The 12,526-nt window shown below is 33.8% G+C and overlaps 1 protein-coding gene across 4 annotated transcripts; it reads right to left on the reverse strand.

Annotated features, from left to right (window-relative positions):
• Positions 1-1,207: 1,207 nt before the first annotated feature.
• LOC127251710 (cleavage stimulation factor subunit 77) lies at positions 1,208-12,526 on the reverse strand. 4 transcript variants are annotated; one of them, XM_051275538.1, is made up of 24 exons: positions 12,268-12,526; positions 12,072-12,130; positions 11,912-11,974; positions 10,601-10,710; positions 10,331-10,431; positions 9,901-9,962; positions 9,666-9,806; positions 8,851-8,979; positions 8,452-8,498; positions 7,509-7,572; positions 6,812-6,932; positions 6,557-6,615; positions 6,412-6,480; positions 5,901-6,041; positions 5,540-5,604; positions 5,003-5,099; positions 4,437-4,496; positions 4,046-4,198; positions 3,844-3,910; positions 3,671-3,766; positions 2,948-3,106; positions 2,673-2,861; positions 1,478-1,670; positions 1,208-1,364 (listed from the first exon to the last, which is right to left on the reverse strand). In XM_051275538.1, exons 1-23 carry the CDS (start codon positions 12,308-12,310, stop codon positions 1,507-1,509), a joined length of 2,259 nt encoding a protein of 752 aa, XP_051131495.1. In that variant the 5' UTR covers positions 12,311-12,526; the 3' UTR covers positions 1,208-1,364; positions 1,478-1,506. The 4 variants fall into 4 exon arrangements, with proteins under 4 accessions (XP_051131495.1, XP_051131494.1, XP_051131497.1 ...); XM_051275537.1 differs by having other exon boundaries at positions 1,208-1,670; XM_051275540.1 differs by having other exon boundaries at positions 1,208-1,670; positions 12,072-12,157.

Consider the following 12,526-nt stretch of genomic DNA (forward strand, 5'->3'; position numbering starts at 1 on the left):
AAATTTATATTTAAATAATATTTAATGTAATATTTTTTTAAAATATACTCTCTCCGTCCAAAATAAGGTGCAATATTTGTTTTGGGCACTGATTTTTAGGGGTTTTTAGGTGGGTAATATTAAGTAGGATAATTTATAAATTAGATAATGTGATGGATAGAGAAATATATATTTTATTTTTTTTTATCAATGCGGTAGAAATTAAGTATAAATTATATCTACATATAATTAATTTATTAGTATTTATTATTATAAGACATAATTAAATTAGAATATTTTAATATTTTATGACTGGCATGGTTTAATTAATACATTTTATGGCGTATACAACTATAATAATAATAATAAAACTCTCTTTTATATAGAACTCATCCTTATTTTGATCAATTCGTTTGAGGATTGAATTTTAAATACACTGTTCATTCTTTTTTTTTTTTTTTCCAAAAAATATCAAATCAAACACTTATTTCTTATTTTTTATATTTCTTTTGCCCAAATAAGATGCAACATTTGTTTTGAGAACCAATTTTTAGATAGGTAGTATTAAGTAAAATAATTTAAAAATTAGATGATGTAATTGAGAAAAAAATGTATATTTTATTTTTTTTATTTGGATAATGTGATGAAATAAAACTTGAGATTGAGATTAAATATAATTAATTATTTTCTATTTTGAAAATATTATAGAAAGTTTAGGACATACTAAAAAAAATATTGCACAGTGTTTGAAAGGGAGGGAGTATGATTGTTAAATAATAAATTTGAAATTATATATTTTAAATAATAAATTTAAAAAAAAAATGAAATGAAAATATTGAATTCAATTTTGTTTAAATAACAATAATATTATCTTATATTTTATAAAAATATATATATATTTTTTATTGAAAATAATAGAGTGTATATATTTAAAATCATAAATAAACAAACTCTAAATTAAAATAATATTTAATATAATATAAATAAATAGTTAATTTAATGATTTTAACAAATATGTATATACATAAAATAACTAAAATTACAAACTGTAACTAAAAAGTAATATTAGGTTAGGCCGGGTTTGCACTCGGCCTGCAAGTTTCCACTTAAAAATAAATAAATAATATTCATGCTGCAGGGAACCAAATGAAGCAATCTAAACCACTTGAAATAAGAACACTATGGCCATATAGTAAGTATTCTCTAGCTTCTATATCTGCCTGCCGTGTAAGAAAGTCGATCAAATTATTTCCACTCCTAACATTAATAATGAAAATGATAACAAGTGGATCATATATCACCTTTGGTAGTGTTTGGGAAGCTGATGTTCGATGGTAACAATCCATCAGCAGCTCATCTCATTTCACTGTGCAAAGCAAAGGGAACTGAAAACTACCATTATTATTAAGTGCAGAAGACAACTCACCCTGGCCTAAGTTTTTTTTTATTCATATAAATAAAGATTTTCTGTTTTCTAACAATAAATTACAGACAACACCTGTGGGAATAGATGCCGGAGGGGGTGCATCAACTAGAGCTACCAGAGAAGTCTCCCGAGAATCCACTCCCATACGATGTAGAGCCGCCAGTTCGGGAACTGGCAGCACGAGCCTTCTGTAATTGCCGTATCTTGAATGCATCTCTGGGCAGTGGTTGGCTCTGCACAGTGCTTGCATCATCATCGTCTTGCCCTAGGATGATGCCACAATAGAGGGATCAATAAGTCAGCAACCTTAGCATTAAGCAACTCATTGACTCTAGGCATAGAGAAAAAGATGAAATTTAGCTGTCGAGCCACTCCCCACGGTTGAGAACACAAACCATTTTGTCAGACATGGGGATGCTATCCAGGGGATATTGCATGCCAGTATAGCCAAAAGCAAGAGCCTGTAAAGTGTGATCTAGGAAGTTAACAGCTTAAGAGTCGAAGGGATCAGTCAACCCATGAGGACGACAAATCAGAGAGGATGGTAATTTCACCCAGTACTTAGATAAGTTCACCAAATAGTCAGGCAATGAAAACTTTCAGTCATCCTTGTCACTGCCATACTGAGTCACAAAACCAAACATTTTTCGTTTCTTTCATTCACTAATCGGGTATTGATTCTAACATCAGATAACTACAGGGCATCTTATCGTAAGCGACTGGGCCTATTCTCTAATTGTCAGTAGAAACTCCATCTACAGTAGACTTCAGAAAAAAGGCTAGCACTTCAATATCACTATAGTATTAGTTTGAGCTCGAGAGACCATACACAGGCAAACATGCTCCTAACACATTGGTACATTATGTCTCCAATTAGTGCAGAGTAATAACCTCACTACTTGATAACACAGACAGCATCAATGAATGTAAACTAAGGCCTCGAGATTGAAATGTCAGGTGGAAATTAGTAGGGGTGTCCTCCAGGAATGTCTCAACAACCTGAAATCCTATAGGGCCCAAGGAGTCTTCACATCTGATTTCAATAGATAGGCAAGAATTCAAAAGGATGGACATCAAAGAGAGGTTGGAGATACTCGTAGGGAGAGGGGTGACAGGACCCTTTGTAAAGCTTACAGAGCTCAACAATGATTCTTTCCTACTCAAGGTTAAAAACAAAATAAGCCGTAAATAAGAAAGTGAAGACATGAGAAAAGGCAAAGCATTATAATGAATCTGAACGGAGAAAGAGAGAGTAATAACAACATACTATCTGAATCTTTCCTTTTTCCGGTTTGCCTGCCTCTTGTTTGTCTATATTTGCTTGAACCGGATAGATCACTGGTACTTGGAGCAGACCCAGATTGCAACTGCTGAGGTGCCCCAGATTTCAAATTTGCCAGAGGTATGTTACTTTGCAAACATATGGATATAACGAAATCAGCATCTGGGGCCGGGCCTAGAATTTTCAGTACAAGTAAATTGCCATTGATTAGTGAAAGATAACTGAGTGCAATGAGAAGAGTATGCACAAGTAATACACACATTCACCTTCAACAGCAGGTAAATTCATCGCAAAATTTGCTAATGATGGGGGTAAGGCTTTCAATACATCACTGCTTGCAGTTGTTGCTCCACCACCACTCATAACTACACCATTTGATAAGGTATTTGGAACACCAGATGGTGACGGGACAGGAGCACCTGTAAGTTCATATTCAAAACATTCACAAACAGAACTCTCAATGATGGCTTACATAATCTTAATATAGGAGCGGAAAATCTGTATCCTTTCGTCCAGTATCATGAATAGATATCACATAAACAGCTTAACAAGCAACTGATTATCTAATCTTGTAACAACTATCTGATCAAACATATTAATTTATGTCAAAAAAAAATGCCAATAGTTATGATCAAATCAGGAAGCTTAACTATATGCCCTGTGTGTAGCTTAAACAAGTCTGACTTTACCCTCTCTCTCTCTCTCTCTCTATATATATATATATATGTTGAAGGTTTCCTTGTACAAACAGAATGAGTAACAGAAAGGATAAAACAGTTTTATCCTGTAAGAAAAAAACTATAGCATGAGTTTTCAATTAGTCAAAATTCAAAACTTTTAATCATGCAAAATAATATCAATAGATGCTTTGAAGTTAATTGAAAACCATCACCCGTGGCTCCCGAATAATATACCAACAGAGTATACATAGGGATTTACACCATATAGGCAGGAAAAAGAAAAGATGCTATTATGTACAATACCAGGCTTTTGTATGGGGCAATAAACAACCATTTTGGATACATCTGGATAAACAATCTTTACAGAGGAGTTATTTGTTATTCCTGATACACCCTTATCTGCATTGAAAAAAAAGTAACTTTCAAATCCAACAAAAAACATGAAGACATACAAAACAAATTAAATTGATATTTACCTGCAGAACTGGCAACTTTAGCAGGACTAGAATTATCTATCTTTGTCTTGGCATTTCTAGACAGCCACTAAAAGAAAATACCATATTACTATAAATCCAAGATAATTCCAACTTCAAATCATTAATGTGACCAAGTATTGTAGCCTTAAATCAAGTGAAATGGACTAACTTTATTCTGTAGTATACATTCAGAATTGCGTACCTCTTGCTGAGCTAAGTGATTTAAGTCCCTGGGGGAACATGGCCACAGGTTCATAAAACTATATCGTGATATAAGATCATGCAGAGAATCCTCCAAAGTTGATTCTCCAGTCTCACCCATCTGACATAAAGCTTCTTTCCTCCTTTGCTCAACCTATTATAACAGAATAGTTGAAGATAGGAATCACAAAATATATGTATCTAGTACACAAGATGGAGTAGAACATGTACACAAGCAACAATAACCCCTCCACAATTTTGTGCAGCACCGCATAGCTCTTTGCCATATCAAACCACAAGCAGTGAATCCAACCACACAGAATTCCTTCTATGAAGGGTATAATTTTCACACTTTGCAATACACAGAAGAATAAGGAAACATAGAAAACTACCTTTAACATACTGGCAAGATCTCCATAGGTCAGCTCAAATTGAGTGAATTTTTTCCAAACCTACAATAAGTGTATAATTTGAATAAGCAATACATGACAATATGAATCTGTTTGGAGAAAAAGCTATATTTATACGTTTAAAAAGATGAGAATCACATAGAGGCAGTAACCGAGGAAAAGTGAAAGCATGAAGGGAAAAAAGAGAAACTAGGAGAGAAAGGATCCCAGATTAGAAACAAAAATGAGCGGGAAAGTCTATGAGCTTGTTTTTGATCCATAACTCAGGCATTTAAGCCAAAAAGTGAAGAGAAATTGCAAAATGACTTGAAGAATAAAACAGAATAGTGGATGAGTTTTGCAAAATAATTTAGGTAAACGTCATCCGCAAATGTCTCGCACAGCAGCTATTATACTTGGGTCTAATTTAGGCCCATCAACAATATTTCTTATTTTTCAAATTTAAAGCATTTTCAAGAATTTTTACTGAACAAGAATGACAGACATTAACATCTTCACAATAGTAGCAACAAAAGCAAAGACAGAGCAAATATATTGTCCTGACGCACCTCAACCGATTCATCAGAGGGAAGTGAGCTAAGTGCTCGTTCAAATAGCGCACGGATATTTCTATCATCATTCAAGCGGTACAAAAAATCAGCATACCTACAAGAAAATGAGTTGGAAGTTGAAACTCTTAAAAAGGGTAAATCCAACAAAAAAAGCAAGCAGGCATAGGGATATTAGGAAACACTGGTTAACCACCCTCAGTGTGTCAGTTGCAGCTTCTGCATCATCCCAACTATATCACCACAACTATATATGTTACTGCAAGGCCAAACCATAATAAGGAATGAACAGCTTCTATCAGCACCTTCAGGGATTCCCAGAAGGATTTCATTATGGACTAGGTAATGAACTCATTGACCTAAGCAAAATTATCTGCTAAACTATGGAGGCACATGGCCTGAGATGACCACAAAAGCCTCTATTTAGGAGATATCTACTTTATTAACCCCCTTTTAAAAGTAGCAGTCATATCAAGAATTTTCAAAACCAACTCAAAGTGAAAAGAAAATGTTTGTGGGGAGTAAAATGCAACTTACTCAAGGATGTAGCTGGGTTCATGCATGAATCGTTTCAGACCTGCTTCAAATATGTTGTTTGCAAGCTGCAAAAATTGTAGAAAGGCAAACCAAGATAAGGTAGCCACTTGTATAAGCTAATAATGAAAGTAAAAAGGAATACATAGTGTTGTATTGGATCCGGAGATTAAATTGAAATGAGAGACAAGTCCCATTTAAGTATGAAAGTAGGAGCGATAATATATTATTTTTATGATCATTCATGCTCATGTTTCCCGTCATATCTGTACACCGAAGTCAGAAGCCCTTTTGTTTATCAGCACTCATCAGCATATGATTTTATTAACACAACAGTAGAGAACCATACACAATTAACAATTACCTTAGAATCTTTATCAAGACAAAAGGCCATCATTGCATAAGCAACATATACATGGTATGTGCAATTGGGTGATTTGCGAGCATCAAGAAAGTATTTGCGAGCTGCTTCAACTCCTTCAGTTCTTCTCAAAAATCGTATGAACTGAAAATTGTAGCATCATCAATAAGCAAGTAAAATGGAGTATTTTGTTTATGATTCTTGATGAACAATTTAAAAACAAAATGACTTAATCCTCCACTGAATTAATAAACAAGAAGCCACTGAAAATTCAACATTAAACATGAACATACTTAATACTTAACTCCATAAATCAAAACCAACATCATTTACTATTATCTGGATCCAAGATGGGATGAACATGCCCTCTTTAAAAATTTACAGAATCCAGCAGGTTTTAAGCAATCTAATAATTTCAGTTCAAATGACTTGAACAATCTAGAACTGTCATCCCCTGAAGCCAGGAACCCTATTGTAGTATTGTGAATCAAATAACTAAAACATAAATTTATACCTGGATCTGAGAAAGAGCTGTAGCCTTCACAGCATCCCCAAAAAAACTTTCATACACTTTTTTTGCAGCCTGCAAGAAGAGAATATGTATTAAGTAAATTGTTAAAGTGGATACATCTAAAAACATCTCATGCGACCGTTTGAACCTGAATTGCTCCATGAGATTCCTCTAGCTCAGCATAAGCATACTTTAGGATATCCGACTCTAATATGCAATCATTAAATAAACTAATTACAAAACAAGTAAAATAGGATAGTGGCATAAGGTAATCATAGAGAAAATGAGCAATATTCAGCAGTTTTGGACAAGAACCAAAAAACCAACTAGTTTGCTGACAAACAGAGAATAACAACAAAAATAAGAAATCAAATCTTGAGCATCCACAAAGAGAGAGATATACCAGGAAGAGCCTTCAGTGCACGCTGGAAAATTTTAATTGCAGAGTCTCTGGAACCGCTTTTTGCATGCCACATAGCATAATCATACCATATATCAGGATAATGGTACAAATACATGAGACACTAGCATAAAAACAAACATTTGATCAGTTTTTCCTCCCCATCACCATTAGCTTAAACCTTCTTCGGTGCAAAGAAATGAAAGGTAAAAATCATATACAGAATGGGTCTTAGACAGGCTACAACTGCTTGAACAATTGCGCATAGATCAGAAGTGACAGTTGTCATTGCAATACCAATATGAACTTAGAGTTTAGGCATCTCTTATGGTCATGCAAAATGCAGGAAACTCATATCTTACATGTGCTTGCATCCTAAGTCTAATCACTCATACATCACCACATGAAATTCAAAACACATATAAAAAAAAATTAGCAGCACGGTATCAGGTTATTAGTCGGCTGGTGGCCCAATTACAAATCCAGGATCTTTTCATAACTTCAGATGAAGTTTGCATAATAACTCATCCATAATAGTGTGTTGTTGAAGTTCTAGAAGAGTTGTCACTGGGCAAAGATGAACAACATAGAATACGTTGAGAAAATACATGTGGAAATGAGTATGAGCACAAAACAAACAAATAAGCAGTATATCATTAGCGAAATAAGGCAATTGCTTAACCGAAATCCCTTCACCTACCTGCTCATAAGAAAAAGCAATTCGCTTGTTTGCAGAAGCATTATCGACTCTCTGCGGGTTGCCTCTGTAAGAGGTTACTATAAAAATTAGTCAGAAACTAGAAAACTGTTAGCAATACTAAGAAAAATTGTCAAAAAGGAATGAAGCAACAACAGAGAATTAAGTGGCACGCAATTGTACATCCTAAAAATCAGTAGAAGTCCAAGACGAATGAATTACAGAACTTAAAGTTAAATGGAACGAAAGAGAATTTTCCTCAGCTAGATCTTATTGATCTTTTTTCAACAATGTTATAAATGGGACGAAGGGGAAAGCCTTTCTGCCAAAATATGTCACACGGATGAATTTTTGTTACCACATATATTTATCCAGCAAGGCTCTTGCAAAAAGCAGTATCGTTACCTAATGTTCTCAAAAATGTGGAGCTATAATTTTTTTTCCCGAAGCATAGAATTCCACCAAAAAAATTTTAAGTATTAATTCAATGATAGTGGTAAAAAAACATTGCAATTGCATGCCCAGTAACTTATTGAAAGGCATTATGCAGTTGATGAATAGAATCACTAGTCAAACTCCATGTGAAAAATTCAAGGACTTCTAACACTACCCTGCGGGCGCAACAGATTCCTGGAAAAACAATTGGTTTGTTTGGTTGTGTTTTGGAATAATAAAAATTTTAAACTGTAGTAGTTGTATGGGGTTTGGATTTTGGATTTTGGATTTTGGTTTTGAAAAATAAAATTTTGAATTGAAATAGTTGTTTGATGTAATATAAATAGGTCTGATGTGGTTTGAGTGTAAAATTAATTTTTAATATAGATATAAAAAATTATGTGTTTGATTTGCTGTTTTTGACAGGAAATTTTTTAAGAAATAGTAGAAATCCTCCAAAATCCCAAAAACAAAAAACACAGTAGACATGACTGACATGTAGGATACCTACTTCTCAAAGTTCAATAAATTTTTCCATGCTATCCATTGTGTTTCCTCCTGTTCAATGAACCATGTATGAGCCATTAGTTAATATCTCAAAACATTAATGGGATTCAATCATTTCCTTAAATAAAGCAAGTAATAAGTATCTGAAACAGTAGAAACCAAAAGGTATATCAGTCCTTTCTTCTAAAAGAAATGTGTATCAGAACATTGCCAGTGAATAGATATCTAATTTACAGTTCTTTCTACAGCTATAAAGCAGGGACCAATCATTCATTGCATGCACACTGACAAATATATACATTTATCTAGACAAATAACCATTTCTTCCAAAAGAAATGCAAATTAACTGATCAAAAGAAACCAAAACCAATTCAAACTGAGGATGGTTAGGTAAACGAAATACCTTAGGAGAACCAGAAGGAGGAACAGCAAGCATATTCCAATCTATTTCATCAGCATATTTCTTGCGTTCCCTGTAAACAGCCCTTGCACTGTTATATTTTGGTTGTAAGTCAGCCAACAATCCTTTTGCCTACAAGATACTTCAACAATCAGATTAGAACCATCTACATAGCTACACATTAAATATCATACTCCACTACCTACAGGCTATGGAGAATTAACAGATCATATATGTTGAACAAAAAGAAAAAACAAAAACTCGGTTCTCTCATACTGAAAAAAAAAGCTCCAGTATCATTTTGTCAAATGTTACTTTTCTCATATATTAGTTTTCCTTTAGTGTTTTCTTATGCATTCTACTCCATTAAAATTTCATTTGGACATTAACATCAACAAATGAGGAAGAACAGTCAGAGAAAAGGTTATTGTAACTAAATTGCGTAAATCTGGTAGCAGCAGCCTCAATTGTCTCTAAAAGAAACCTCAAAAAGATTGCCTCTTAACACATTTTCTTCATCTTAAATATTACATCAAAAACCTATTCTCTATTTAAAACATCATTACATCATATTCAACACCTATTTTCCATTTAAAACGTCACACCGAACTCGAACTCGAATCCTTATTTTTTAACTTTTTACTCTTCTCAAAACACCAAAATACTGCCAAAACACAAATATACAAACCCAAGTTTTAAAACAATAGATTTCCAAAAAGGATCTTATGCCACCAGATCTTTTCCTAAAGACTGTTAATGCTTAAAGATGCAGCATCAACACAAGTAATAAGAAGAGAATCGAAGGCAAAGAGTTCTACCAGGGCTCGGCTAACTGTATTCTCAAAATTTTCATAATCCCTCCAAAGCTGTTCCACATGATGAGTAGGCATAACAATAGCCCTCTGGTATGTCCTGCGTATAATACCCATTTGATTTGATTCTTCTTGTGTTCTCTGACCCTGATTGATGATCTTATAAAATCATAAAAAGAACAAAACATCCAAAGCAACTCGCATAGTTCTTTTCATATAAAAAAGAAAATTAAAGACGAACCGGTAAGGATTTCAAATAGGCAATGTACTCCATCCACACAGGGCCAGACGATATATCAGCTCCTGTTAGGATCATAGACAGGATTAGCTCCACATTTTGAATACAGAAATTTGAAAAGTAAATTTCAATAGATCAAACCCCAACAATTTTTCCTTGTCACCAAATTTTGAAAATTCATTCTTAGAGGTAAAGGATTGTTTCCTCTCGTTTTTTACTAAAAGTTAAAATTAGACAGAAATTACAACTTTCCAACATTTATAACTGACAAGAAACAAATCATGATGAGAAACAATTCCACATTCATGGAGCTTGCAATAAAAACATAAGTCCACTTACTTTACATAGAGAAACTAAAATATACAAAGCAAGAAAAACAAATGAAATCTAACAGATCATGAATTCTAGAACTAATGCTATAGTTGCAACTCACCGACATAATTAAGCATGAATTCAAAAGCCTTTTTAGTCTCTTCCTGACCCTCAACTCCCTTTTTATCATTAATTTTCCTTATGAAGCGGATATAGCAGCGCCTGGAATTACAACAGGGCAAGCATAGAGGATTACAATAAGGTGGAAAGCATTAGAGACAGCAAACTAAGGTATAGTAAAATTAACTTTAAATTTTTCTTTGAAAGCATTGAGTCACTTCAAAGAACAAATTTGAAGTTAGAGGAGCCAATCTAAATGTGGAATCTATACCAAAGTGGAACTTGCAGACAACTCAAAAGGCAGCGACTAAATACTTGTCTTGTTGCTTCATCATTGTTCGCAGCCATGTATGCTTCCACATATTGCTTCCAATATTTTGCCTACCAAAAACAAGAAAAAATCAACAGCAACCACCACCAAGTATTTATTTCAATTGAATATTCTATTGAAATTTAACCAGACAACAGAAGCCAGCAATGAATATATATATATATATATACACACACACATATACAAAAACTTATTAATTGTTCAATGGTGGAATCTCATATAAAATAAAACAATAAAAAAATTATATGGCTCTACAGAATGACATGGTAGCCTGAGCATATATTATCCTATTCCTACATATTAATTTTGTAGACCTAACGAGAATAGAAAGAAAATTTATTTTCAAATCAAATTCAGTTTGGCTTCAGCTTATCCAACTACAATGTGTGCTATCGCCAGAAAGTCACTATACTATCTTTTCTCATATATACTAAATAATTGCCTCCTCTTCTGCATTCTCATCAAGCATTGAATCTTATACATTTTCAAATTCAATTGCTTATCTTAACCCACCAATCCCATACTATAATGCACTGCCTCAAGAAAAAAAAGCTAGAGCTGCTTGAATCGAACTCTCATAATACCGTCCACAGAAATTTGTAGAGATTTTTAGAGAAAGTCAAACATGCATAATAATCAATTGTTATTATAACATCACACAATAAAATTTTCTTGTTTCTCATGCCTTGTATATGTTTTTTTCTATGTAAGATTACATAACTGTATCATAGAAAAATACATGTATTTCTCCTCATCGACTTGGCAACGGTGAGTTGATATAGATAACGCCAGTCGCATTATAGATTCCAAAACTACTCGGGGTAGTTTTGAATGTGAGTAGTTTTGGATTGGAATTTGAATAGTAAAAATTTTAAATGTGAGTAGTTGTACGATGTGATATCAATAGGTGTTGATGTGATGTTTTGAATGTAAAATTAATTTTTAGTATAATATAAAAAATAAAATATAAGTGTTTGATTTGACATTTTTTTGAGGAAAAAATGAAATAAATAGTAAAATTTGGGAAAAATCCCCCAAACAAACACACCCTCAAAGTTCATTATATTTTTTTGAGGAAATAGAAAAACCCTTAGAACTAAACTAAGAATGACTGTATCCTATCCATTATCAATAATCCATGAATCGTTCATACATAATGCCCAAGGACCTTAACCGTTAAAAGTAAGCATATGGTTAGAGTAGACGAATAATCCATCCACAGCTCATGGTAAACATTGCACAAGGAATTACCGAAGTGGGAAATGTGGTCAGGAGTTGTTCGTATATTGGCACAGCCTCCGACAAAGGCAAACGCTGAAGGCAGAAAAGTGGTGCAAACATTAGAAAACAGTTACAAGAAACATGTCACAATTTGTAACACACGATAAAAGAACAAACAACACTGCAGTACCAATGCCTTAGTTGCAAGAAGTTCGGCTGCTTCAACGTTGTATTTATCCGCAACCCCATCTTGAAATCAAGAAACCAAGAAAAACACTGATACAGTGAATAAGGAACTCAAAAGGTACGAAAACTTGAACAATAATCAAGAAAATATAAATAAACAACTTCCAATATCTAGAAAGAAACAATAGTTGGGGAAGTACCAGAACCAGCGACGTCATTTGATTCTTCGATATTGTCGGCCATAACAAAAAAATGATCTCGATCGAGGGCAACAATTCAAAACCCTATAGAAAACATCAAACCCTTCCCACCAGAGCAAGATATGCAGGAAAATTTCGGAAAATCGCTCTGGCGATTTGGCGCCTTCCGACTACTCGAAGTGAGAGACTGAAGAAAAGGAAGAAAAGCAGCCGCCGTCAATGGGAATTGTAGAAGCTATCGGATTGAAGGACAGCTCAT

The sequence above is a fragment of the Andrographis paniculata genome, unplaced genomic scaffold (assembly GCF_009805555.1).
Source record: "Andrographis paniculata isolate CXL003 unplaced genomic scaffold, ASM980555v1 Contig45END, whole genome shotgun sequence".
NCBI lineage: Eukaryota > Viridiplantae > Streptophyta > Magnoliopsida > Lamiales > Acanthaceae > Andrographis > Andrographis paniculata.